Source organism: Xylocopa sonorina, chromosome 3, assembly GCF_050948175.1.
Source record: "Xylocopa sonorina isolate GNS202 chromosome 3, iyXylSono1_principal, whole genome shotgun sequence".
NCBI classification, from domain to species: domain Eukaryota; kingdom Metazoa; phylum Arthropoda; class Insecta; order Hymenoptera; family Apidae; genus Xylocopa; species Xylocopa sonorina.
Window position 1 is genome coordinate 16217648 of NC_135195.1, and position 22235 is coordinate 16239882.

Sequence of the window (22235 nt, forward strand, 5' to 3'; positions counted from 1 at the left end):
AATGTAAAATGAGAGTGTTTTTAAAGGGCGATGTAAAATGTACTTAAGTGCGAGTTGCGCGCGTCACTTGTTTATTCATGATTAAAGAATTGCGTTAGAATGCAGTGCTCTGCAGATGTTCGCGGCGATTCATCCCGGTCTGTCCCTCTCTGGTGCATCGGCAGTCGATTTGAATCGAGAAATGATCAACGTTGTTACATTTCGTTGAAATACTTGGTGGGAAGGTTTGCGAACGGTTTCATCACGGGACGTACGCAGCGAAACATGAAATCCGAGATAAACGTATCGTGATATTGTCGGAAATCGTGCGATTCGTAATTACGATTGTAATAAATAGGACGACGGAATCGATGAAAATGAATTCGGTTAATTTGAACCCGTCGAACACGGAAAGTATCCTTCTGCTTCTCGAGGAGCTGTGCGATCTTTCTTATCCTCAGATACAACAGAAATTGAACAGATACGTGAGTAACGCTACAGTCGTTTTTATATGCGTGCAATTTTTCGCGGTACGCACGCTTCCTTTTTTAAAATACATTGCGATCCTGTCGGCACGTATATATTCAATTTTTACGACAGAACTTGTTTCTGTTAGAAATAATGTACATTTAAAAACGTATATAATGTACATAAGCGTTTAGTTTGTAATTAAACATCGTTTTTTTCTTATATTGCAGATACAAACTGCAACGAATTCGAAACTGTCTTTTCTCGTGCCGATTTTAGTAAAATCGGAAGAGATGGTAATTCATGTGATAGGAGAACAGATTTTAGACAGAGAATTAAGATTTCCTGTAAGCAAAAATCATAGTAATGATATTGCGTTGTTTAGCTTTGTAATAATAAAAAAAACTAATGCATAATGTAAATATTGTGCTTTAAACTGTATGTTTATATTGTATTTTTAGTTTAATATTTTTATAACATTCGATACATTTGCGATCGAATTTCTATCTTAAAATAATCGTTTTTAAGATGCAATAAGTAATAATAATTGTTTAGAATTGTTCTGTATTTGAACAGTAATATAGTGTAGCAACGTGTGTCTAATCCTCAAAAACAGAATACTTAGAAACCTACATAAAAGAAGCCATATAAAAAAGGTATTATTGATATAACATAGTGAAACTTTTCTCAATCAGCCATTGAAATATGTTATCTTTTGTTGCGATACACTTTATCACTGTTCATACTTTGCTGATCGAGACTATTATGTCTACAGATGTACAAAACTTGTTCCACTTTTTATTTAAACATTAAGATCTTAGTAAAAACATTTCATTAATAGATGATGTATCAATTTCAAGTGAATGATATAGTTCACCTTGAAATTCCATTCAAACACCACTGTTAATTCATTTTCCTCTTTGTTATTAATTCTTGCATTGTGCTATAATTTAAACTCTCTGAAAAAACTTCAGTGATACATACATTTCTAATTGAAAATTTATAAGACTAATTCTAAATGCCAAATATAAACAAGTGTAATGATATAGTATTTATATAATTTTAAGTAATTTTATTACTTTCAGGTATTAGATAATATTTTATATAAAACTATACAGAATAAAGAGCCAACTGCTATAGAAATAAAGATGCTTGATGAAGAACTATTACGTCATCTTCAACCGATGTGTTCAATGTCAAAGTCTTTTCTCACAATTCCCATACAACATCCTAAACAGAACCACATAGCATTGCTAGTTTCTCTGATCGATAATGATACCAAAAAAGAAACTACATGCAAATGTGCAATAGTTCAGGAATGTTTCAGGTAAATTATCTTTTATATCACATTAACACATTAGGTGCTGTTGTAAACCTCCTTGGATAAACGTTATTCATAGTCACATACACTTGTGGTAGTTCCTCGATCACATCTGGACAATATATACACATTGTACAATTTACGAGCAATTTCTGGTTCACCTGGAGTTTACTTTTATATATTATATTTTAATACACAGTATGTCCAACTATACGCATTTTTTTTGCAACTGCTGGGCAATTTTTTTCTTTGTATTGTATGGAAGCCATTCTATCAGAAAGTAATTGGTCAAAATTAGAATGGGAATGGTGTTGCTATATATATTGATTTTAAAAGTTACGTAAACTTAAAATATTAGATGAGCATAAAAGCTGATCAATGCTAGGTTTGCTACTTTTATTTTATTTTTTTTTATTTTTACCTAGTTTGCTAGAATATCTATAATTATTTCATGAAACTATTATTAATCTTATCTGATGTGATAAATTTATGAAAATAAAACTGTAATGTTTGTGAGTAACACAAAAACCATTAGGAGTTTTACACTCATCTAATATTCGTTTGTAAATATAATTAGAAATTTTGTTCCTCAATATAGATTTTGCCTAGGATTCCTCCTGAATTCACTTACATGTTACGAAGAAACTCGATTGAAACTCCAATGTCAAAAATTACTTACAGTTTCTAGAAAACTTTTCTCACATTTGGGTAATATTAGCATTATTTAAAGTAACCGGTACTTAAAAGAGTTACACTACCATTACATCTTAAATATGAATAAATAGGAGACTTTTCTGATCTCTTACGGGGTATAATGGATGAAGTAAGAATTCTAACAACTGCAGAGCGATGCTCGTTGTTTCTATTGGATCCTGATCATCAAGATCTAGTTGCTAAGGTATTTGATGGTATTGCTATGAAAGAAGTGAGTATAATACTATTCTCCTTAACTGAAACTAATAATTTTAATTTTTCATTGTTTTTTTAAAAAAAACAAAACAAGGGCATAATTATTTTCAGTCGTCGCAAGAGATGAGGATACCAATTGGACAGGGTATAGCTGGCCATGTTGCAACAACTGGGAAATTACTTAATATCAGAAATGCATATGAGCATCCACTTTTTTATTGTGGAATAGACGAGGTAACAGGCTTTAGAACTAGAAATATTTTGTGTTTTCCAATTAGAGACGAAAAAGGGATTATAGGTAAGAGAAAACTATTCCTTTTCAAAAAATTATTTTATTTAATATGTTAGAAAATTAAATTTTCGTAATTACTAAAACGTTTTAGGGGTAGCACAGCTTTGCAACAAGAAAAATGGTTTATACTTTGATGTTTTCGACGAAGAAGTTGCAACAGCGTTTAGCATCTACTGTGGCCTTTCTATAATGCACAGTATTGTTTACAAAAAGATGCAAGATGCTCGAGCAAGAAGTAAACTAAGTAACGAAGTAATGATGTACTACATGAAGGTAAAAATTTAGTAAAACATGCTAAAGCTTTTTATTACCTACTTTCAATAAAATAATGTATGCACAGGTAGATGAAGGTACTGTTGAAGCATTGTTGAACTGTAAAGATGAGCATAATATAAAAGATTTTGATAAATTTCATTTTTCTCCTAAAAATGTACCTTACAAACATATGCCTTGTTATACAATGAAAATGTTTAATGAGCTAGGCCTTATTAAGCACTGGAAGCTGAAATTACCAACGTTAGCCAGGTAATAAAACATTTACGTTTATATACAATTATTCATACATAATTTAATACTACAAAAGTAAGAAATTAGTTACTAGCAATTATTTTAGATTTATATTATATGTGAAGAGAGGATACAGAGATGCACCATATCATAATTGGACACATGCATTTTCCGTGGCACATTTTGCATATTTGTTAATAAAAAATTTAGATCTTATTACCGAAAATTATATGACGCACTTAGAGGCTTTAGTTTTTCTAGTGTCTTGCTTGTGCCATGACATAGATCACAGAGGGACAAATAATTCTTTCCAAACTAAAAGCAGAACAGTTCTAGCTAGTCTTTACAGTTCTGAGGGTTCTGTGATGGAGGTAAATTAAAATAATTAGATTAAATTTTCTTAAGAAACATTAAAAACTATTTTGTTAATCCAATATTTTTTGATATATTAAACTTATTGTAATTTATCATTTAACAGAGGCATCACTTGGCACAAACTATGTGCATTTTGAATACAGAAGGCTGCAATATATTCGAGCATTTTGACAGCGACAAATATAGCGAAGCATTAGATTTATTGAAAAATAACATACTTTCAACTGATTTAGCATCTCATTTTCGAAGAGTAAAAGACCAAGAAGAGATGATTGCTAATATATTTGACAAGAATAATCCTAATCACAAAAGATTGTTCTTTGATATGCTTATGACATGTTGCGATCTTAGTGATCAAACTAAACATTGGAAAGTTTCTAAAAAAACTGCAGTGAGTAAATTTCTAAATTTTAATGAATTTTCTTATTCTCCTATTAAAGGAAAAGACACATTTTCAAACCCTTGATCTTACATTAGGAACGAATTTACGACGAATTTTTTTCCCAAGGAGATTTAGAAAAAAGTATGGGTGGTTCTCCCATTGAAATGATGGATAGAGAACGAGCATCTATACCAGATCTTCAAGTTCAATTTATCACAAATTTAGTTCTTCCACTGTTTATGTAAGTATATACTTATAAAAATTCAAACAGTCAATTGGATGATGTTCCTTGTTAGTTATTTATAAATCCTCTATATTATTTGCGTTTCTATTTTGTGTCTTAGCAATCTTGCTACATTATTTCCGGTGTTACAACCACTTGTTGATATGTTAAAAGAAAATCGAGATTTATGGGAGGAGTCTAAACGTGTATTCCATAAATATATGAAAACAGGATTGAAAGGTATTGATATATTACTAGATCCTACGTTCGAGGAAGAAGTATTACATCATTATGAGCAAAGCAATATATCAAATTAGAGTTAAACAAGACCAGAAACAATATTTGCAACGTAGAGAGAAATTTGAAAACCTAAATGTAGGTAAAAATATTTTTACAAAGAGTATAAATATTTCTAAGATATGTAAGGTGTTACCTTACAAGGTTTTTCCTCGTCAAACAGTGTCAGCAGTTCTACATATAAGAATAGAGTAAAACTATAAATTCTTTTTTACAAAGTTATATTAACTGTATTAAATAATGATGAACTAGTAGTAGAAACAAAACTTAAATATTATTTACTGTTATTAACATGCTGGCATAATTGGACATGAAAAATCTGAAATATCTTATACAACATATTGTAACACTTTTTAAATTCGAAAGCAATAGAAGATCTTCTCGATATTAGATGTATAAAAATTTTTAAAATGTCTTTATTACAAGAGCGCTGGCGTTCTGAAGTTTATTTGTTATAAATATAACTATATATTGAATTGTTACTTATTGTTTATTATACATATATCTACATGTTATGATTTTATAAGAATTTTATTCTTCGAAGATGTGTTCCTTAGATGTGTGCTCATTAAAGATTTGTTTAAGGTTAATTGTTTAATCATATTAGAACTCAGAAACACTAATTTTTCATAAAAATATATATACATATATTTATGAAAAATTAACAATGGGAAATTTGTGCAATTTAGAAGAATCACTTGATTGAAGTAAACCTATTGAAATAGTAATTCAATGTTTTTATTGCACAATTATAATTGTTAAATTGAACTGTATTAAGGTGTTATATTTGTATTAAGTTCATGTTCTTTCAAGCACCCTTGGTCTCTTCAATTTCACAATCTCCATGTACCTTGCTAGATGCTAATAATATTGTTATATATAATTACTATTTATGTATGAATTACACTGGTTTCCCTTAATGTATCGAGTTGCAATATCAAAGTGACAAATTAAATTTTTGCCAACTTATCTAACCTGCAATAATCCAGTTATTGTAAACTTAAAGCTATCTCGATAATCACACTGAATAAATTTCAGTATCACGATATTGTAGTATTCGCAACTGTTAGTATTGCGAAAAATTGTGAAGCAATAGGTAAAGAGACTTAGGAAGTAATATTTTTATGACCAAAAGTGTAGATTTACGATATACGATAATAGAACTATAGGTACGATTATGAGAAATGTATTACTTCCTATGAAAAGGATTAACTTTTATTTATAAAAATGTATAGTTTAGCAAACAATGCCGAGATAGAGTGGTTTACAAAAATTCTAAATTTTGTAGACTAAATAAATATTTCTACGAGAATCACGTTTGTGGATCATTTTACCCAAGGCGAATCATTTTTTGCATTTAATATATCGATGTTACTCAAAAACAAAGGAAGCTTCGTAAATTTTCAAAGTAGAAGTAAAACAAATGAGAAGAGATATAGGAAATAATCAAGCAATGGAAAATAAATGTAAATGTTTCATTTCTTTGACCAATCACAAAGTGCATGCACTCTCTGATTGGTCGGTGTTTTTCATTAATAAGTCATTAACAAAACTGAAACGAATTCATCTCAGGAATCATCCTTTGAGCTTTGTCTGTTAATCATTCGAACGCAATCCGAATAAAAATAACATGATGCGCATAAATTAAAACATTTATTTGACCAACGAGAAGGCGTCATATGTGATTTAAACTGTGTAGAGAAAAATGGCATATCCGAAAGAATAGATGGCGCTGAATACGGACGATTCAAATTAAACTGAAAAGTCGTTATTCGTTATGTACTCGACGGGTTAAAACTTGCTCTGTTCTGGTTGTAATCCCGCCTGTAACACGAAATGGAGATTGTCGGTTCTTTTGTGCGTTTAGTCATTGGAAGATAGTGATTTTTTATGTTATTTATTTATTCTTTCCATGATCATTTTTAGTTACAACTTCTAAGCTTTTTATGCTGTTATAAAGAGTAAGTAAATATATTAATAAATGATCCTCAATATACTTCGTTGTTTCTTCTTGCGAAATGTATTATTTATTGTAATATTTTAATGATCGTCGATATTAGTCTACCTGTTAATTCGATTGTACATTTAATAATGCTAGATGATACAAAGGATTGTAATTCAGATATATTTCTTTTAATGGGTTTCAACGTTTTATTAGTTTATACGAATATTTTAAATAATTCGTATGTATGTTTATTTCTAAAACGTTAGATGAAACGTTGTGTTATTAAAGATATGTCAATGTTTTTGTTTATATCTTAAGAATACAAGGAATTTTACAGATTTTAGAATATGGGTACTAAATCGGGAAACGGAATCAAGGCAATGATTGCCAAAGATATTTTGGATATACACAATCGATGTATGGAAGTTAAGAAATCTATTAACGACGATTTAGAGGAGACTGTGAATTATTTGCACGCATTACTCGCTCAAATACCGCAATCAACTTCTGGTCCTCTGATTACAAAAACACCAAAGGTGTTAAGGAAAAAAGGCACCATGCAACGCATTGAGACCATTCCGGAGAATGATATTATCAATATCGATAACACAGTATTAAATTCTACTATGCTGGACAACAAAATGGAAACTCAAGAAATAAAAGCTGAAGTTGCAGAAGAAACAATTGGTAGAACTAGGCGAAAAGCTTCGAAAAGGGCAGCAGATAGTATCAAATATCAACAGTCGCTTTCGCTTAGCACAAAATTACGAAGGCCGTCGAACATTGATGAAGTAAATGATACAAAAGTTTGTATTATATCTTTCGACATAATATTATAAATTTTAACATTAATATAAGTACATTTATATTTCATTTTTAGACTGTAGAATAAATTTTCGTTCAGAGTAATATATTATATATAGATCTTTTATTTAGAAAAAGTTTTATATATTTTTTCAAAATTTTGTAGAAGAAACATGAAAGCCGGTCTAAACGAAAGAAGTCTGCTAGGAGTAGCTCAGATGAGGAAACCACTCATGGACCTAAGAAACATAGTAAAATAGAAAAGAATAACTTAAGGGAAACTATTTCAAAGGAAGTAACAAATTTAAACTCGCAGGATAGTCCAACTGCATTAGAGAATGTGATGCAGGAAGAGATGAATAAACCATTAAGTTCCTCAATAAATACAAGGAGTTCCAATAGGAAGAGGACTTTTTCAGAATGCGTGAACCCTAAAAAATCTGATATCTTAGTCAACGATACAGTCATTGCACCGACGGGAAGTAATGATATCGAAGAATCGTCGATGTACGAGGATGCGATTGGGAAACCTACACCTATTATGAATTCTACAATGAATTTCAATTCTACATATAATGTGCAAACTATGGGTAATGTAACGGTAGTTTTGGAGCGTATATCTACGATGCAATTAAACGAGACTGTAACGATTGAAAGAACTCTGTTAAACAATAATAAACAGGAGATGGTTGAACAAAATAATGAATTTAAATTGCCAAAAGTAGCCAAGCTTGCATCACGTTCTTCGATAACCCTGCAGGACAGGATACAAGGTTTAAAAGAAATGATGAAAAACAAAGAATTCGACGATTTGATCACAGAGGACGAGTCATCGCCAGAAGTGAAGAAACGTAGGGGAAACATTAAAAAACGGCCAAAAAAACCGAACACATCTATGACATCGAGCGAGGATGAAGTGCGTAGTACACCAGCGAAACCAAATTTGAAAGGAGTAAATACGGTCACGGGATTTCAGGAGATAAGAAACGCATATAAAACGAACGCATTGTTTAGTCCGTACGCCAAAGAGTCTGTAAAAAAAAGAGTCGAGGCGTTTGAACAAGCAGGCATGAACAGTCCAAAGCCTGTTGTTGATATCGATGCATCTACTCGGATGACCAGAACAAAAACACGTGCGAAACAAGCTGCTGTTGCACAAGCAGAAGCTTCGGATAGTGTGAACCTTCCTGAGAAGACGGTCACCCAGAAATTAGCACGCAAGTCGCTTGCAAAAGCTATGAAAATTTCATTAGCAAAGCAGAATAAAATCGTCGATGAACATAAAGAGGTAAGAGAAATCCTATTGACTACAGACGTTTAACATAATGTTAGTTTTGATAGTTGTAGATGTGTTGTTTAAAATTTCAATCTAATTAGTTCACCATCTTATTTTTAGAATAAATTGTTGTCAGCGCAAAAAATGAGTAAAGCAACTTCTAATGAGAAAACTAATAATAAACAACCAAAAACAACTCCATTGGGCAAAACGAAAACTCAGTTACCAATGTCTGTTTCTCGTATCCCTCATACTCCAGTGAATCAAATTAATACAAATGTAAGGATTTCTTTATCCTTATTATCATGTTAATTGAGATTTTAATACTACAAACATTGACGAAAAGTTAAAATTAATATCTGGTACTTCAATTTTAGTCAAATAGGGCTTTAAGTGCCACACGTGCGAACATTATCACAACGATGGAATCTTTTATTCAACCTCCGAAATCAGTCAGTAAACGTAATTCACTGGACAAAATAGATGACAAAAAGCGGAAATTAAATGATGAGGATGCGAAAAAGAAACGAGAAGAAGCACTCAGACTTCAAACGGAAGAAAAGAGGAGGTAAGATTAAGCATTAGCGCTAACTACCGATTTTTAATGTGTACTTTATAAATGTATTTGATATGTAGAAAAAGGCAAGAAAAGGAATTGAAAAATAAGTTAGCTAGAGAAGCAAAAGAGAGACAGGAACTAGAGAAACGTCAGAAAGCTGAGAAGGAGCGAGAAGAAAAGGCACGTTTGGCACATCAAATGCAAGAGAGACAACGCGAAGAAATGGAGAAGAAACGGCTGGCTCAATTGCAACGGGCCCAGGTATAAATTAAACAATTTTTAAGACAGGTATGCGAATAGTTTTGAAAGTTTACTTACGTTTGCACAAATGTTCAGGAAAAAGAAGAAAAAAGAAGACTGGAAGAGCAACAACGTTTGCAACGTTTGCAAGAACAAGAAGAAGCGGAACGTATATTAGCTGAACAAAGACGCCGGGAACAGGAAACTGAGAAACGGAAAGAAACTGAATTGAGAGCTCAGCAACAAGCAGCAGCCGAAGCAATGAGAGCAAAAAATCAAATGCTCATGTCACAGGTGAGATAGTAAATTTATACAAATACAATTTTTTTTCTGCCATATAATACGACGTTGACATTAATTTGATATTTTAGGCTAAATATGGGTCTAAACATCAGGGGCCAACAACATACATTTTGGATAGTGAACCTGACGACGATGACTCAGATGATGAATACAGTCCAAAACATGCAATCCCATACTGGGCACAAGGTAAGTTAATTTTATTTATTTAGTAAAGTAAGCTGTTTTATCGCTTGTTTTATCGAATCCATATATCTTAGTAAATATTTCTCATTATGCCCTTCAAGAAATACATTAATCAAATAGAATAATATTGAGCTTTTATGTATTAATTTTAGCACTTGTACGTAAAAATCAGCTTGCGGTACAACGGTATATTCCAGTGAAAGCAGTTTACAAGTTCTTTGACACTAGGAAATGTACACCAGACTTAACCAAACTATTCCAAGGTATAGATAGGAGTAGATTGAAACGCACATCCAGTGCAATCTGGAAAACGCCGCCACGTTATTCCATGATGGAATAAAAAAAGATATAGATTTTTGAAAATATAACACATAATTGTTAATTTCATAATTGTGCCTTCCTATAGAAAAATATCCGTCACGCCTTTGCGTATGTGATATAAATTACTATATGATAACTATCGTTAAAATGATACGCATTTCCTTTTTTACATATTAACAAAAATATAAACAAAGGCCTACACCTTTCTCTATTTTTTTAAGATAGTATTAACGAATATATGCTATTCCCACCGTACCAATCTGCTTTTAATATTCTTCATTACTTATACGTATCGTTTATATTGCACTAAGGTCCGAATGGAATAATTAATTATCATTGTTAGTATAATAATTAATAAGTAATTATATTAAGACTTTTTAAAATGGAAATTAGATTTTATTTGAGTTCAGGTTTCGTTATTTTATACAATGAATTACTTTAAAAAAAAAGGAGAATTTTATCAATGTACGATAAAGATAACCTTTTTTTTTCATCTCTTAACGAAGTACTCAAATTGTGTGCCGTTTAGTTTTGTTTTCTCATATGACTTTACGAAACTGTTTTACTAAAAAAACTATTGTATGTAAGTACGTTCGACCTTATAGAACTAGTATATATACACATATATAGACTATTATTAATTGGTATTTTTATTAATAATATTTGAAACAAATAAGTAGATGTACGGCTGGATTGTAATATTTATGTATCTAACAATTACTAACCGAATAGTTATATTATGTCTTTTTGTTCGTGTAAAAGTGCTGGTAATTTTGGTGTTTGAATGACTTCCAAAGGTTTTAATTTTAAGTGCGTGTATATAGGTATCTATAATTAATTTTTTCTCATTAAACGACGTGTAATGTTTAATAATTCTTGAACAGTTTAATTGTACGATAAGCATAATACTTACGTATGACAAAGTAGTGTCTAAAATTGGATTATCTATGAACATCATTAATACTGATTTATCCATAACAGCGATAGTAAGTCTTCTTCCGTCTACCATAGTATGTTGCTCGGGGATACTTTTCATATCCATCGCATCGCTTTCTTGCGGCGGTTCCGTTTCTTTGATGGTCCCGCCATCGAGTATCTATTTTCATAATTTCTATTATAAAGGAACTAGATAATTTTTCTTTATTCTTTACTACAGTTAAAAGCAATTTTTTTCTTCCTCAATAACTCTGGAACTTCGAAGCATAGATTTTTCATAACGAAAGTATTACAAGGTACATACGTACTTTCAAAGTAATATCTTTTATCTTTTTAATTCCTGTACGAAAAGTAACACGAACCACGTATAAAATGAAGGATTGAAAGAAAAATTAATTTACTTTAAGTGTAGTAGAACTGGCAAATCTTTTGATATCTGGCGGACGTCTATGGTCTTTGAAATACTGGTAAGCTGGTATTGTTGGTAAAATCGTTGACCAGGGCTTGAAAGTGCCAAAAGTTGAGATATAACGTCCGCCAAGTGTCCATAAGCGTACAGTGTGATCTCTGCTACCACTTAAAAAAATCATTTAAAAGATAATATGGAGAGAAGGCTGAACGAATAAACTGAAAATTAGTAAATTTATATAGTAATAATTGTTACGATGCAATGCAAATATCTACGTATATAAAAGCAAATTTAAAATTCATTAAGTAACATCTATTAACGTTAATATATTTTATTCTTGCTAATGCGTGTTTTACCTAATAACAATACGTGCATCTGGAATTATTTGAACGGACGTAATAGGACTCAAGTGTCCACGTACAGACGAGAGTAAAAGTGGCTGGGGTTGGTCTCTTACTGCTCTCTTTGCTCTACCAATAATTCTGCTTTTCCACAAAAATGGAAGTTCTAACCGTAAAAGAGGCATGCATGTGTTAGGAGGATTTGGTACTAAATACTCAGCAAGATACCACACTTTAATATATCCTACACTGTGCCCTAAATTGTTTCAGATGGATTTAGTTTGCAATCATTCTTTCATAAAATATAATTTTGTGATCATTAAATACCGTAAAAATTGAATCATTCCTTTCTCTACCTGTTACAAGGAAATAATTTTGCGGATCAGTTGCTAACGCTAACGCACAGTCTCCAATGGTATGAATAACTGAGAATGCTTGTAAAAATCCACCGGCGGGATGATGAGTCCACGCTTGTATTAAACCTGACTCGAGAGAAACCAGTAATGTTCCAACGTTCGGTCCAACTGGACGGGCGCTTAAAAATATCATTGCTCGAACAGCAACGATTCGTGTGATGTTCAATGCAGATTCTTGATGTTTAGAAGCTACTGCGTATTGACTATAGACGGATGATTCTAATTAAGAGTTATAATTGTTTCTTTACAAAGCCATCGACGTAATAGCAATATGTAGAATACCTTTGTCTAGAAACAAATTTCTTTGAAATGTCTTTCGTTTTCTTTAATTTAGTTTTCTCATCCTTATGGTATCTTATGCTAAATCTTGACATTGGTTTATTCACTTTATACTTTCGAAAAGGTTGGCCTGTTTCCAATCTCCAAAGTATTATCTCTCCGTTATAAGTTGCGGTGGCTAATACTTGTGGGTACCACATGGCCGAGCAAAGGATATCATCGGTGTGACTGATTCCCCAGTTCTTTTTAAATACATCCGTATCAGAGATTGCGTATTCTACAACCTGACGATTCCAACTACTGCACAGAATTCGATTTTCCAGCCAAACCAAGCTCGTTACTTCACTGCAATAAAAGATACGAATTTAAAGATTAATAGCCTCGGAATGAGATACATAAGGAAACCATCATAACAGCAGCTGATGCTCGGAGTTACCATTGCGTTTCAAGTGTCATGTTTCGCAGACATGTACCAGTATTAAAGTTCCATATTTTCAATGTTCCATCGCGAGCACCTGTTACCAACGATTGTTCCGATTCATCGAAACAAGCAGCAGTAATTTCAATGTCTTGAAACTGACCGTATAAGAATCTGCTGTGCGCGTGTGTCACCAAATATAAGCGATTCCCCAGCCATGGGTCCCAAACAATTATGCACGAATCTAATCCAGTTGAAACCACCTAGGTACATAAACAAATTGATGAAACGACGATCATTTTTATTCCTTATAAATGGAAGATGTAAAAAGTATACAATACGACGCACCACTTTATAGAGATGATTGTATAAAACACAGCTAACAGGTTTTGTATGCGTGAAACCATCAGATGTCTCTTCATTTACCATAGGATCGCAAACAATCACTGCGATCATTGCGCTGGCGATAATCATCTTGCGATTTAATGTATTGTACACTACAGACATCGTTAAATGTTCACCTAATTCAGTAGGCAGACCGTTGTACGTCTGTATCAATCGAAGAAAACATTTTGTATGTAATATGTACTGTGTACAGTAACTCTTGGAAATGCTTAGATCCTTTTAATCGTTAATTGCATAGATCGCAGCGTGAGTCGCTGTTAAAAACAGATGGCAAAGGGAGAGATAGTGCGACGATAGAAAGAGATGAAAATCTAAGTCACTGTAGGTGTATTAAAATTAGTATTTTTAGAACCTGAATACAAGATTGAGCCAATACGTCCCACACTTTGATACATCTATCTTTCGAAAGAGAGTACACGCGTTTCCCAGCATTTTGAACAACTAAAGCACAGATTGCTGTACGATGACCTTGAAAGGTACTATTTGGTCTCCTGGTTACAAAAGGATTCCAAACTCGAACTATACAATCCGGTCCACCGGTCACCAACAATTGAGCCTCTAAACATTCGTTCCTCAATTATGATACGTTCGGGTAAACGAGGAATAATACATACACAAAAAGATGGAATACCTTCGCAAAAAGTAAAGCAAGTTATACCCATGTTTACTTTGAATTTGTACGGAATTCTAGCTCCCGTGAGATCACTGAATAACAAAGAACAGTTACAACATCTACTGCTGGACATGAAAGCTCTCAAACTTCCGCAATATGCTACTTGCGTTACCCAGTCTGAATGTACGTGTTTAAATTCTAAAACTTTCATTCCTTTTAATTCACCCTATAACATTATGATAGATTTAAAATTAATAAAGATTTCAATCATCAAAATAAAATTTAATTAATCATCTAAGTAAAATTCATTGATTTTTCTAACGTTTAATGTAGAATATTTTTGCTATGGAAACTAATTTACTTTAAGAATCGACTCAAAACGAATGAATAACGTATCGCGTTGAGGTTCTTGTTTAAACGGTCCTCTCTTTGTAGAATTAAAAGACAAAATCTTAACGGATCCACTCGTATCTCCAAGCACGATACACGAATCTTCTTTGATATTCTTACTAAAGTAATAGTCCATAGAAATGACTGCATTCTCTAAACCTGATATCTAATAAAAAAATTTCCATTGCGAATAAAATTGTTTAAACTAAATCAATACTTATTCTTGCAATATATGTGAGACCATTATTCGAAGGTCAAATTTCTTCGCCACCGTATCGTAAAATCTGAGATCGCATTCGGTAGAACTTGTGCATACTACTTGCACATCTGGCATCACTATCATATCGGTTATTAATGTTTGCTGAACTTTCAGGCATGCTGCAAAGACAAAAGTTTAGAAAACACATGCAAGGCGTATAATATATCGAAATACTAACGATTCACGGATTTTGTGCTGCGTTCGTACTCTAAATCCAAAGACCAGTAATTTATAATCCCTCCTTTGGTTATTGTTAAGTAAGAGCCTCTACGAAAACTGGCGTTTCTATCCTAAGGATATTTTCATTTGATGGTCAAATCACGTGTATATAATAACGTTAATCTCCATACGTCGTATCATGGATTATAATTTTCTAAGAAAAGAAATTTTCATTCTAATGCATACGATGCATGGAGATTAACAACATGCGAAGGAACCCAGATAACAGCGTTGACACGGTGCCGACAACGGTACTGTCGTCTGGGAACTGGAATTCGTATAATATATGAAGATTGTAGAGGGGAATAGATATATCCACCCGAAGCGGATATATCCACTCATTCCGCTGAAAACGTTTAGTTAAGAATATGTATGTACAGGTAGAACTTCGGGGCAAAACATAATTTTATGTATAGCTGTACGATGACGAGATTTCAACAGCTGCGGAGTGCCAGTTATCGGGAACCTCAATATTTGCCACTGTAGAGCAGTATCTTTTTTCTGGAACTCCACTAATAAATAAGAGATAAATTCGTTCCATGTAATGTACCCGTCTCTCTTTAAGTTCATCTAGAAATATAATAAACAGAGGTATATGGATTACAGAAGAATCATGTAAAATAATAAAAAAGAATGGCAATTGAGTAATGGAATACATTGTTACTTTTTTGAATAAAATGTCGAATTCATTTTCCGGCATTTTAATGTGTAGTATATTTTCGAAAGCTTCGTATAATCGAGCCAAGTCCATCTCCTCATTTGGCGAAGCCTGTATTTTGTTGCCATCAAAGAAACGTTATTGTATTAATTATTAAAATATCAGACAAAGGTTCAACAGTTTCTACCGAATTTTTTAATGCCAATAGATGGCTCCGATTCTGTTCAGCGGAGAGCTTTCTCTCACATTTTTTCTTTCCTCTCTCATACATTCTCTTTGCACACATTTTACATTCGATATCTTTACGTATATTATTCTATTTCTAAATTAAAATTCGTTACTCTTTTCTGCATATTCATTAACCCTTTCTCGTGGTCACGAAAGAGGTTAATTAGATTTCAGTTATTACTTAGCCTGGAATTTTATAAACATATTCATCTTTTCTTTGATGTACCATAAAGGCTTCGTGTAGATGAATTAAGGATTCTTCCGTACATTGTTCCTCTATCCTTTCCTTCTTAAAAAAATCATCGAAAGCTTGTTGGATTCTAAATAAAAGAGATAGTAATCATTAGTAAAAAGAAAACGTAAATTCTCCGAAATATTTAAAATGTACACCAACCTAATGTCATTATTATTAAAATGCTCCATTTTTATTAAGAGCGTACAATTTTTACCGCTGATACAAAGTACAATTACCAGTTATGAAAATAAGAGAGAAAAATCTACAAACAAATTTTCTTTGTCAAATTTTGACGTATATAAAAATGACTGAAATTACAGGATAGTAAACATCAAGTATATGTAGCTTACTGTGACAAAGTTGTGTTGTCGGGATGTATATTTCAATAGTTTTATTCTAATTTATTGTATATTTCCCGCTTTGTAGGTAAGAGAGAGAAAGATATATAAGAAAGCTATAAGAAAGAGTGAGACAGATGATGCCGGCTCTACTCTAGAACCCCTGGCGCCATCTCTGTGAAAAGTGCTCAAACTGGTCGCTCAGCATTATCGACAGCGAAGTGAACTACTGAAGCACTAGCGCCATCTCTGCGGAAAGAACTGAAACTAATGCCCGAGCTGTTTCAGCACTTCACCAGGAGATGGCGCTAGTGCTTCAGTAGTGCACTTCGCTGTCGATAATGCTGAGCGACCAGTTTGAGCACTTTTTACAGAGATGGCGCCAGGGGTTCTAGAGTAGGGTAGGTATCATCTATCTCACTCTTTCTTATATATCTTTCTCTCTCTCTCTCTTACCTCTAATGCGGGAAATATAAGATAAATTAAAATAAAAGAATTGAAATGTACATCTCGACAATACAACTTTGTCACAGCAAGAGCACTATGATAAAGTTTTGTTCTCAGGATATATGTAAATTTACGCTTGAACTTTTCTAATTTGTACTACTATACCTTGATCTACTAATGATGTGTATAGTCAAAGTTCTAAGCAGGATAATCAATAAGTTCATGCATGAAGAATTCGTTTAGCTAGGGTAACATATGCATAGGCACACGGACGCAACAATAGTATTATCTGTATAAGTGTACACATCCTTTCCTTCAATTTTTATAACCAACATTGTTCCAATTATTTTATCAAAGTATGGAGTTATTTAAAGCGTTAAGTTTATTTAGTCGAGGAAGATATGAAGACTGTGTAACAATATGTACAAGTTTATTACAAAGTAATCCTCTTGATCAGGTACAAATGATGCTAGTAATTAAATAATTTATAGTAACAGTACATATTCAGAATAATTGTCTTCATCGTAGGCTGTATGGGTGTTGAAGATGCGTGCCTTAACGTTACAAGTATATGTAGATGATATAGAAGGAGAAGAAGAAGGAATTGCAGAAAGTCTATTAGATAACTATACAATATCTTCTATGCCTAGACCAGGAACATCTTTAAAAAATCCTGGTACTTCTTATACAGGGCAACACCTTCGACCCAAAACTCAAACAGGTATATGCTTAAATGGTTTAAATCAATTGCAATTAATCAGATGAACAAACGATTTTAATACAAGAAGACGATGTGTTTCGAAGGTAGACCTCTCACAGGTGTTGCTCGACCAGCTACTCAGTCTGCTGTGTCTCAATCAATTGAACAAACTTTAAGAACACCCAGAACTGCTATGACTGCCAGACCAATTACTGCAAGTTCTAGTCGCAATGTTAGGTAGAAATGTTAACTATATCTTTGTATAATAGAATTTTAGTAAACAACTTGATATTGTACTTGCCTGTTCAGCATAAGCCAAATATATTACGCAGATTAGGTACAGCGTCCATGTTAACAGAGCCTGGAGGGCCTTTTATACAGCTATCACGATTAAATATTTCTAAGTATGCTAGTCAATCAAGTATCGCAAAACCGCTATTTGAATACATATACTATCACGAATATGATGTAAGATATGTAAGTATACATACATGCATTATTCAATGTTTCTAAATAATAAGAAACAGTATAGCTCTTTGCCTTAACTAAAAGATTAATTCATAGCTTGTCAGTTATTACAATACTGCTATATTGTATAATCTATAATTTTGTCAGTCATTAATAGTACTATATGTAGGCATTAGATTTGGCAGTTCAAGCAACGCAAGTATGTCACTACAAAGATTGGTGGTGGAAGGTACAACTTGGGAAGTGTTATTACAGTTTAGGATTAGTTCGCGACGCGGAACAGCAATTTAAATCAGCGCTGAAAGATTGTAAAACTATTGAGGTGATCCTGAGACTGATTAGAGTTTATGTTAGACTTGATCAACCATTAGCTGCTTTAGATACATGTAAAAAAGGTCTTGAGTACTTTACTAACGATGTGAATATTCTTACTGAAATGGGACGCATATTTGATGGCTTAAATAATACGAGCATGTCACTAAAGTACTATAAGATCATTGCTCAAGAAGATGCTTCTCATACAGAAGCGATAGCTAGTATCGGAATGCATCATTTCTATAATGATCAACCAGAACTAGCTTTGCGTTATTACAGGTAAATACGAATATCTAAAGATTTCCTGAAAAATGAAAAATATTGTTAAATGGCACGATATAAAAATAGTTGAAAGTATAATATTCCTTACTTATTTGAATAGACGGTTATTGCAAATGGGTGTATATAACTCTGAATTATTTAATAATCTCGGACTATGTTGTTTCTATGCTCAGCAATATGATCATGTTATATCTTGTTTCGAGAGAGCGATTAGTCTCTCTACAGATGAAAATATAGCAGATGTATGGTATAATATTTCTCACATTGCTCTTGTACGTAAACAATGTTTTTTAATGCTCAATATTAGTAATAGTTGAATTAAAATGATGAATTTACTAACATTTTGAAAAGAATATTTAAAAAAAAGATATCTATAATTATTAACAAGTACCCACTTTTAGACTGTAGGAGATATGACGATGGCGGAAGAATGTTTGAAACTATCAATTGTTAATGACAACAGGCATGCTTTAGCGTACAATAATCTTGGCATTATACAAATACGAAACAAGAACATAACAGCGGCGAGAACATATTTCCATGCTGCTGCCAATATTGCTAATTTCATTTACGAGCCTCACTTTAACAGCGCTTATTTAGCATACGAGGTAATATAATTGTGTATTACAATTGTCTCTCGATTTATGAGAAATACTGGTGACTTTAATTTTGCGTATTGTTATCGTTGTTTAAACAATTTTGTAGGTTGGAGATCTTCAAACAAGTTATATCGCTGTACAAAAGTCTTTAAACGTCTATCCTACCCATTCGAACAGTAAAACTCTTTTGGACAAATTAGAAAGATATTTCTCGCATATGTGAATACCACAATTAAAAAAAAAAGAATCGATTCACTAGCGCTTAAAATGCCCTATTTTTATAGATGTATAAATTAAATCTTACAATTAACATTATGTACATAATATGTATGTGCAAAAAGTACAATCATATGGCCTGATATTCTTTCATATCCTCAGTATACATTAAGATTACTAACAAATAAACGATTATTTTAATAGGAATGTTGAACTGTGGTAAAAATAGTTGTTAGTAATTGCCATACCTTTTCAAACTGTACATTATACACATTTAGTGATAGAATAAAGTAAAAAATGTTTTTTTTGGCATTTTGCTAGTTAATTTTCTTTACGAATCTTATATATAAATATATAACAATCTAATAAATAATTTACTTAAGCATTATTCATTACATTATATTAATACATTTCGTATATATAGATAGTTGTAATTGACATACAAACTTATAAACTTCTAAAATGCATGATCTATAACATACACATATATAGCAATTATGTTTATCTACAAATCTTAATACGAAACTTACATTAAATTTTAATAATTGCAAAATATAATGTCAGCAATGGTTCGTTAGATTTGCAGTTTTTTTTTTATACTTTGTGCATAAATATGGAACAATGTACAGTCTTGTTATTATAATTACCTTACGTTTTATTTTTATGTAGTATGAGATATGACCAACCATGAAATTACAAAATAGAACAAAAATATTGGATATACAGCTAAAGCTTTCCTCCCTACGGGTTGACTGTCACCAAGAAATACCATTGATGCTAAAATATATATATAAATGATATTTTCAATGAAGCATCAAAAATCAAAACAATGCAAGAAGTGTTACTATGGCACAATAATATAATATATATTTTTACTAACCATACGTTGCCCATATAAATCCAATCATAGTGATAACAAATCTTAAACTAAATAAGAAAGTGGTCTGTTCTGCCATTAATATGATTCTACATAAAAGTAGAGCAATAGCAGTTGGTAACAAGCAGTATCCTAAGACACAAATACTTTGAAAGAAAGACCTACAACATATCAGAAAACTTTTTTAGGTATGTAACAAACGGAATATGCAATTTGTTGCAAATTTAGTAACTATATTAATAAATTTAGAGGAATGCTTCTGCAACTTATGGACACGAAAGATTCATAATATCCTGTACCATAATAATAATTGTTAATACCAAAAGGAAACATTCGTTCTTTTAATCGGCATAAAATTCTACTCACATGTTACCACCTAATAATTTGGAGTTTAAGGTAACAACCATAGATCCAATCCATACAATTATAAAAACCTCCGCAAATTCCGGCCCTCCATCTTTAAAATTATTCGCTCTATCAGAAGAACCTTGTAAAATCCTACAATAACAAAAAAAAAATGTATAATCACAATTATAAAGTGCATGATACCTCTAGAACTTGAATAATATCGGACATACATTGCCATAAATGTACATAATACTAATGGTCCCCAAAGATCCCCTGGAATTAAAAACATCCATCTATTACAAGTGAATGAATTATTTATACGCAATTATCTATTGGCATTAAAATTTTTAAATAATTTCTAATATTTTCGTACATTTAAACTAAATAAGATAATAACAATAACGCAAGAAACGGTTATTTTATATCTTACAATATCATATCTCTTAACAACTTACATTCTTTCAATAAACTTTTCTTCTCTTTGGGATATAAAACATAATAAAACTTTTTACCCACTGCGCGTACATCCCTCAACTAAAATACAAAAACCAATAACATAATCGATTTAATATTCATTATAATGTTCAACTATTTCAAATAAGACGTAAATAATATTTCAGTCGACTTACAATCGTATCTCTAACCGGCTCATCCAAAGTATTAAATCCAGGTTCCCCGAGATTTGATTTCTCTTTAGTTTCTGCCGATAACTCACCTTCGATGTTTTGCGAGTCCACATATTCCATCGTTACTTTGAACTTAAATTTAATATTTCCATTAACATACTCTTAATTGCACGAAATAGAATTATAAATAAATTCAATGGGAAATAATAGAAACTATTCTTAACATCCTCCAATACACTTACATCAAGATTTGTATCATTTGCTGCTGCCATGTTTGCTGCCAATATGAAACTCGAATTACGAAGTCATTGAATGCACTATTTGGATGTTGAATGAGAACGGGTTATCGCCATAACAAATTAGATCGTCATACAATATGCCCGTAACACGTTCTTATATATCGAGTCTTTGTTCAATGTTTTCTTAACAGCTGAAACGTTGCGTGCTAATGTGGTACGTATAAAAAACAAATACGATTCTATTGCGCATCCTTCGCAAACGGCGTGTCGATAACAGTAAACTGTCTGGAAATATACGAACGCGTTACAATTAATTATTCCTCAAACTTGAAATATTTTCGGGAGGATGAACACCAGACGTTGACATATTCGACGTGCGAGAATTAATAAACGGATGGCAGCACTGTCGTTACATCGTGATTGTAAACTTACGCTATTCTCTGTTTGTTAAATGCCAGTTAAGAATATATGCACGACATCATTCGGAAGAGGAGAGTGCGAGGACCATCAACGAATATTTCTTATCTTAACATTTTTTTTACAGATAGATCGTTTTCAGATTTGGAACGTCTTTCCGCCTTCGCTCGACA

At 32.2% G+C, this 22235-nt stretch overlaps 5 protein-coding genes across 8 annotated transcripts; 3 read left to right on the forward strand and 2 right to left on the reverse strand.

The window, feature by feature from the left end:
- Positions 1-248: 248 nt before the first annotated feature.
- Positions 249-5334, forward strand: LOC143422127 (cGMP-dependent 3',5'-cyclic phosphodiesterase). Of its 2 annotated transcripts, XM_076892555.1 has the most exons (12): positions 249-464; positions 678-794; positions 1533-1774; positions 2367-2476; positions 2554-2693; positions 2789-2975; positions 3061-3242; positions 3310-3494; positions 3583-3847; positions 3955-4242; positions 4329-4474; positions 4578-5334. In XM_076892555.1, exons 1-12 carry the CDS (start codon positions 351-353, stop codon positions 4771-4773), a joined length of 2172 nt encoding a protein of 723 aa, XP_076748670.1. In that variant the 5' UTR covers positions 249-350; the 3' UTR covers positions 4774-5334. The 2 variants fall into 2 exon arrangements, with proteins under 2 accessions (XP_076748670.1, XP_076748671.1); XM_076892556.1 differs by lacking the exon at positions 4578-5334 and having other exon boundaries at positions 4360-4479.
- A 1699-nt stretch (positions 5335-7033) lies between these two features.
- Positions 7034-10460, forward strand: Incenp (Inner centromere protein). Of its 2 annotated transcripts, none has more exons than XM_076892894.1 (8): positions 7034-7504; positions 7669-8790; positions 8899-9057; positions 9156-9346; positions 9415-9598; positions 9674-9871; positions 9949-10066; positions 10216-10460. In XM_076892894.1, exons 1-8 carry the CDS (start codon positions 7046-7048, stop codon positions 10401-10403), a joined length of 2619 nt encoding a protein of 872 aa, XP_076749009.1. In that variant the 5' UTR covers positions 7034-7045; the 3' UTR covers positions 10404-10460. The 2 variants fall into 2 exon arrangements, with proteins under 2 accessions (XP_076749009.1, XP_076749010.1); XM_076892895.1 differs by having other exon boundaries at positions 7034-7489.
- A 576-nt stretch (positions 10461-11036) lies between these two features.
- On the reverse strand, positions 11037-16305 carry Wdy (WD repeat-containing protein WDY). The gene is made up of 16 exons (XM_076892604.1): positions 16182-16305; positions 15734-15838; positions 15448-15639; positions 15029-15140; positions 14833-14969; positions 14563-14757; positions 14220-14427; positions 13941-14146; positions 13532-13732; positions 13202-13446; positions 12769-13110; positions 12427-12689; positions 12086-12326; positions 11722-11896; positions 11298-11480; positions 11037-11212 (listed from the first exon to the last, which is right to left on the reverse strand). The coding sequence occupies exons 1-16, from the start codon at positions 16182-16184 to the stop codon at positions 11117-11119; spliced, it is 2904 nt and encodes a 967-aa protein (XP_076748719.1). The 5' UTR covers positions 16185-16305; the 3' UTR covers positions 11037-11116.
- A 1005-nt stretch (positions 16306-17310) lies between these two features.
- On the forward strand, positions 17311-19562 carry Bbs8 (tetratricopeptide repeat protein 8). Of its 2 annotated transcripts, XM_076892577.1 has the most exons (8): positions 17311-17432; positions 17504-17696; positions 17780-17912; positions 18008-18152; positions 18313-18737; positions 18841-19012; positions 19142-19348; positions 19446-19562. In XM_076892577.1, the coding sequence occupies exons 1-8, from the start codon at positions 17334-17336 to the stop codon at positions 19560-19562; spliced, it is 1491 nt and encodes a 496-aa protein (XP_076748692.1). In that variant the 5' UTR covers positions 17311-17333. The 2 variants fall into 2 exon arrangements, with proteins under 2 accessions (XP_076748692.1, XP_076748693.1); XM_076892578.1 differs by lacking the exon at positions 17311-17432 and having other exon boundaries at positions 17590-17696; positions 17764-17912.
- A 33-nt stretch (positions 19563-19595) lies between these two features.
- On the reverse strand, positions 19596-21898 carry LOC143422152 (protein YIPF6). The gene is made up of 7 exons (XM_076892600.1): positions 21649-21898; positions 21410-21538; positions 21236-21314; positions 21011-21053; positions 20799-20930; positions 20436-20593; positions 19596-20332 (listed from the first exon to the last, which is right to left on the reverse strand). The coding sequence occupies exons 1-7, from the start codon at positions 21676-21678 to the stop codon at positions 20217-20219; spliced, it is 687 nt and encodes a 228-aa protein (XP_076748715.1). The 5' UTR covers positions 21679-21898; the 3' UTR covers positions 19596-20216.
- Positions 21899-22235: the final 337 nt, after the last annotated feature.

What these genes read in the sequence shown, in the direction of transcription:
- Wdy (XM_076892604.1), bottom strand. An exon ending in AATTTGACCTTCGAATAATG is followed by an intron (nt 14,758 to 14,832) that starts GTCTCACATATA and finishes TTTTTTTATTAG; the next exon opens with ATATCAGGTTTAGAGAATGC. An exon ending in AAATTATTTCCTTGTAACAG is followed by an intron (nt 12,327 to 12,426) that starts GTAGAGAAAGGA and finishes GAAACAATTTAG; the next exon opens with GGCACAGTGTAGGATATATT.
- Bbs8 (XM_076892577.1), top strand. Translation starts at nt 17,334, where the DNA reads ATGGAGTTATTTAAAGCGTTAAGTTTATTTAGTCGAGGAAGATATGAA. An exon ending in AGTTCTAGTCGCAATGTTAG is followed by an intron (nt 17,913 to 18,007) that starts GTAGAAATGTTA and finishes TATATTACGCAG; the next exon opens with ATTAGGTACAGCGTCCATGT. An exon ending in CTAGCTTTGCGTTATTACAG is followed by an intron (nt 18,738 to 18,840) that starts GTAAATACGAAT and finishes TTATTTGAATAG; the next exon opens with ACGGTTATTGCAAATGGGTG.
- LOC143422152 (XM_076892600.1), bottom strand. Translation starts at nt 21,678, where the DNA reads ATGGCAGCAGCAAATGATACAAATCTTGAT. An exon ending in GAAAAGTTTATTGAAAGAAT is followed by an intron (nt 21,054 to 21,235) that starts GTAAGTTGTTAA and finishes TTTTAATTCCAG; the next exon opens with GGGATCTTTGGGGACCATTA. An exon ending in TTATGTACATTTATGGCAAT is followed by an intron (nt 20,931 to 21,010) that starts GTATGTCCGATA and finishes TTGTTATTGTAG; the next exon opens with GATTTTACAAGGTTCTTCTG.
- LOC143422127 (XM_076892555.1), top strand. Translation starts at nt 351, where the DNA reads ATGAAAATGAATTCGGTTAATTTGAACCCGTCGAACACGGAAAGTATC. An exon ending in ACAGAGAATTAAGATTTCCT is followed by an intron (nt 795 to 1,532) that starts GTAAGCAAAAAT and finishes TATTACTTTCAG; the next exon opens with GTATTAGATAATATTTTATA. An exon ending in AAGTTTCTAAAAAAACTGCA is followed by an intron (nt 4,243 to 4,328) that starts GTGAGTAAATTT and finishes ATCTTACATTAG; the next exon opens with GAACGAATTTACGACGAATT.
- Incenp (XM_076892894.1), top strand. Translation starts at nt 7,046, where the DNA reads ATGGGTACTAAATCGGGAAACGGAATCAAGGCAATGATTGCCAAAGAT. An exon ending in TGAATCAAATTAATACAAAT is followed by an intron (nt 9,058 to 9,155) that starts GTAAGGATTTCT and finishes CTTCAATTTTAG; the next exon opens with TCAAATAGGGCTTTAAGTGC. An exon ending in CTCAATTGCAACGGGCCCAG is followed by an intron (nt 9,599 to 9,673) that starts GTATAAATTAAA and finishes ACAAATGTTCAG; the next exon opens with GAAAAAGAAGAAAAAAGAAG.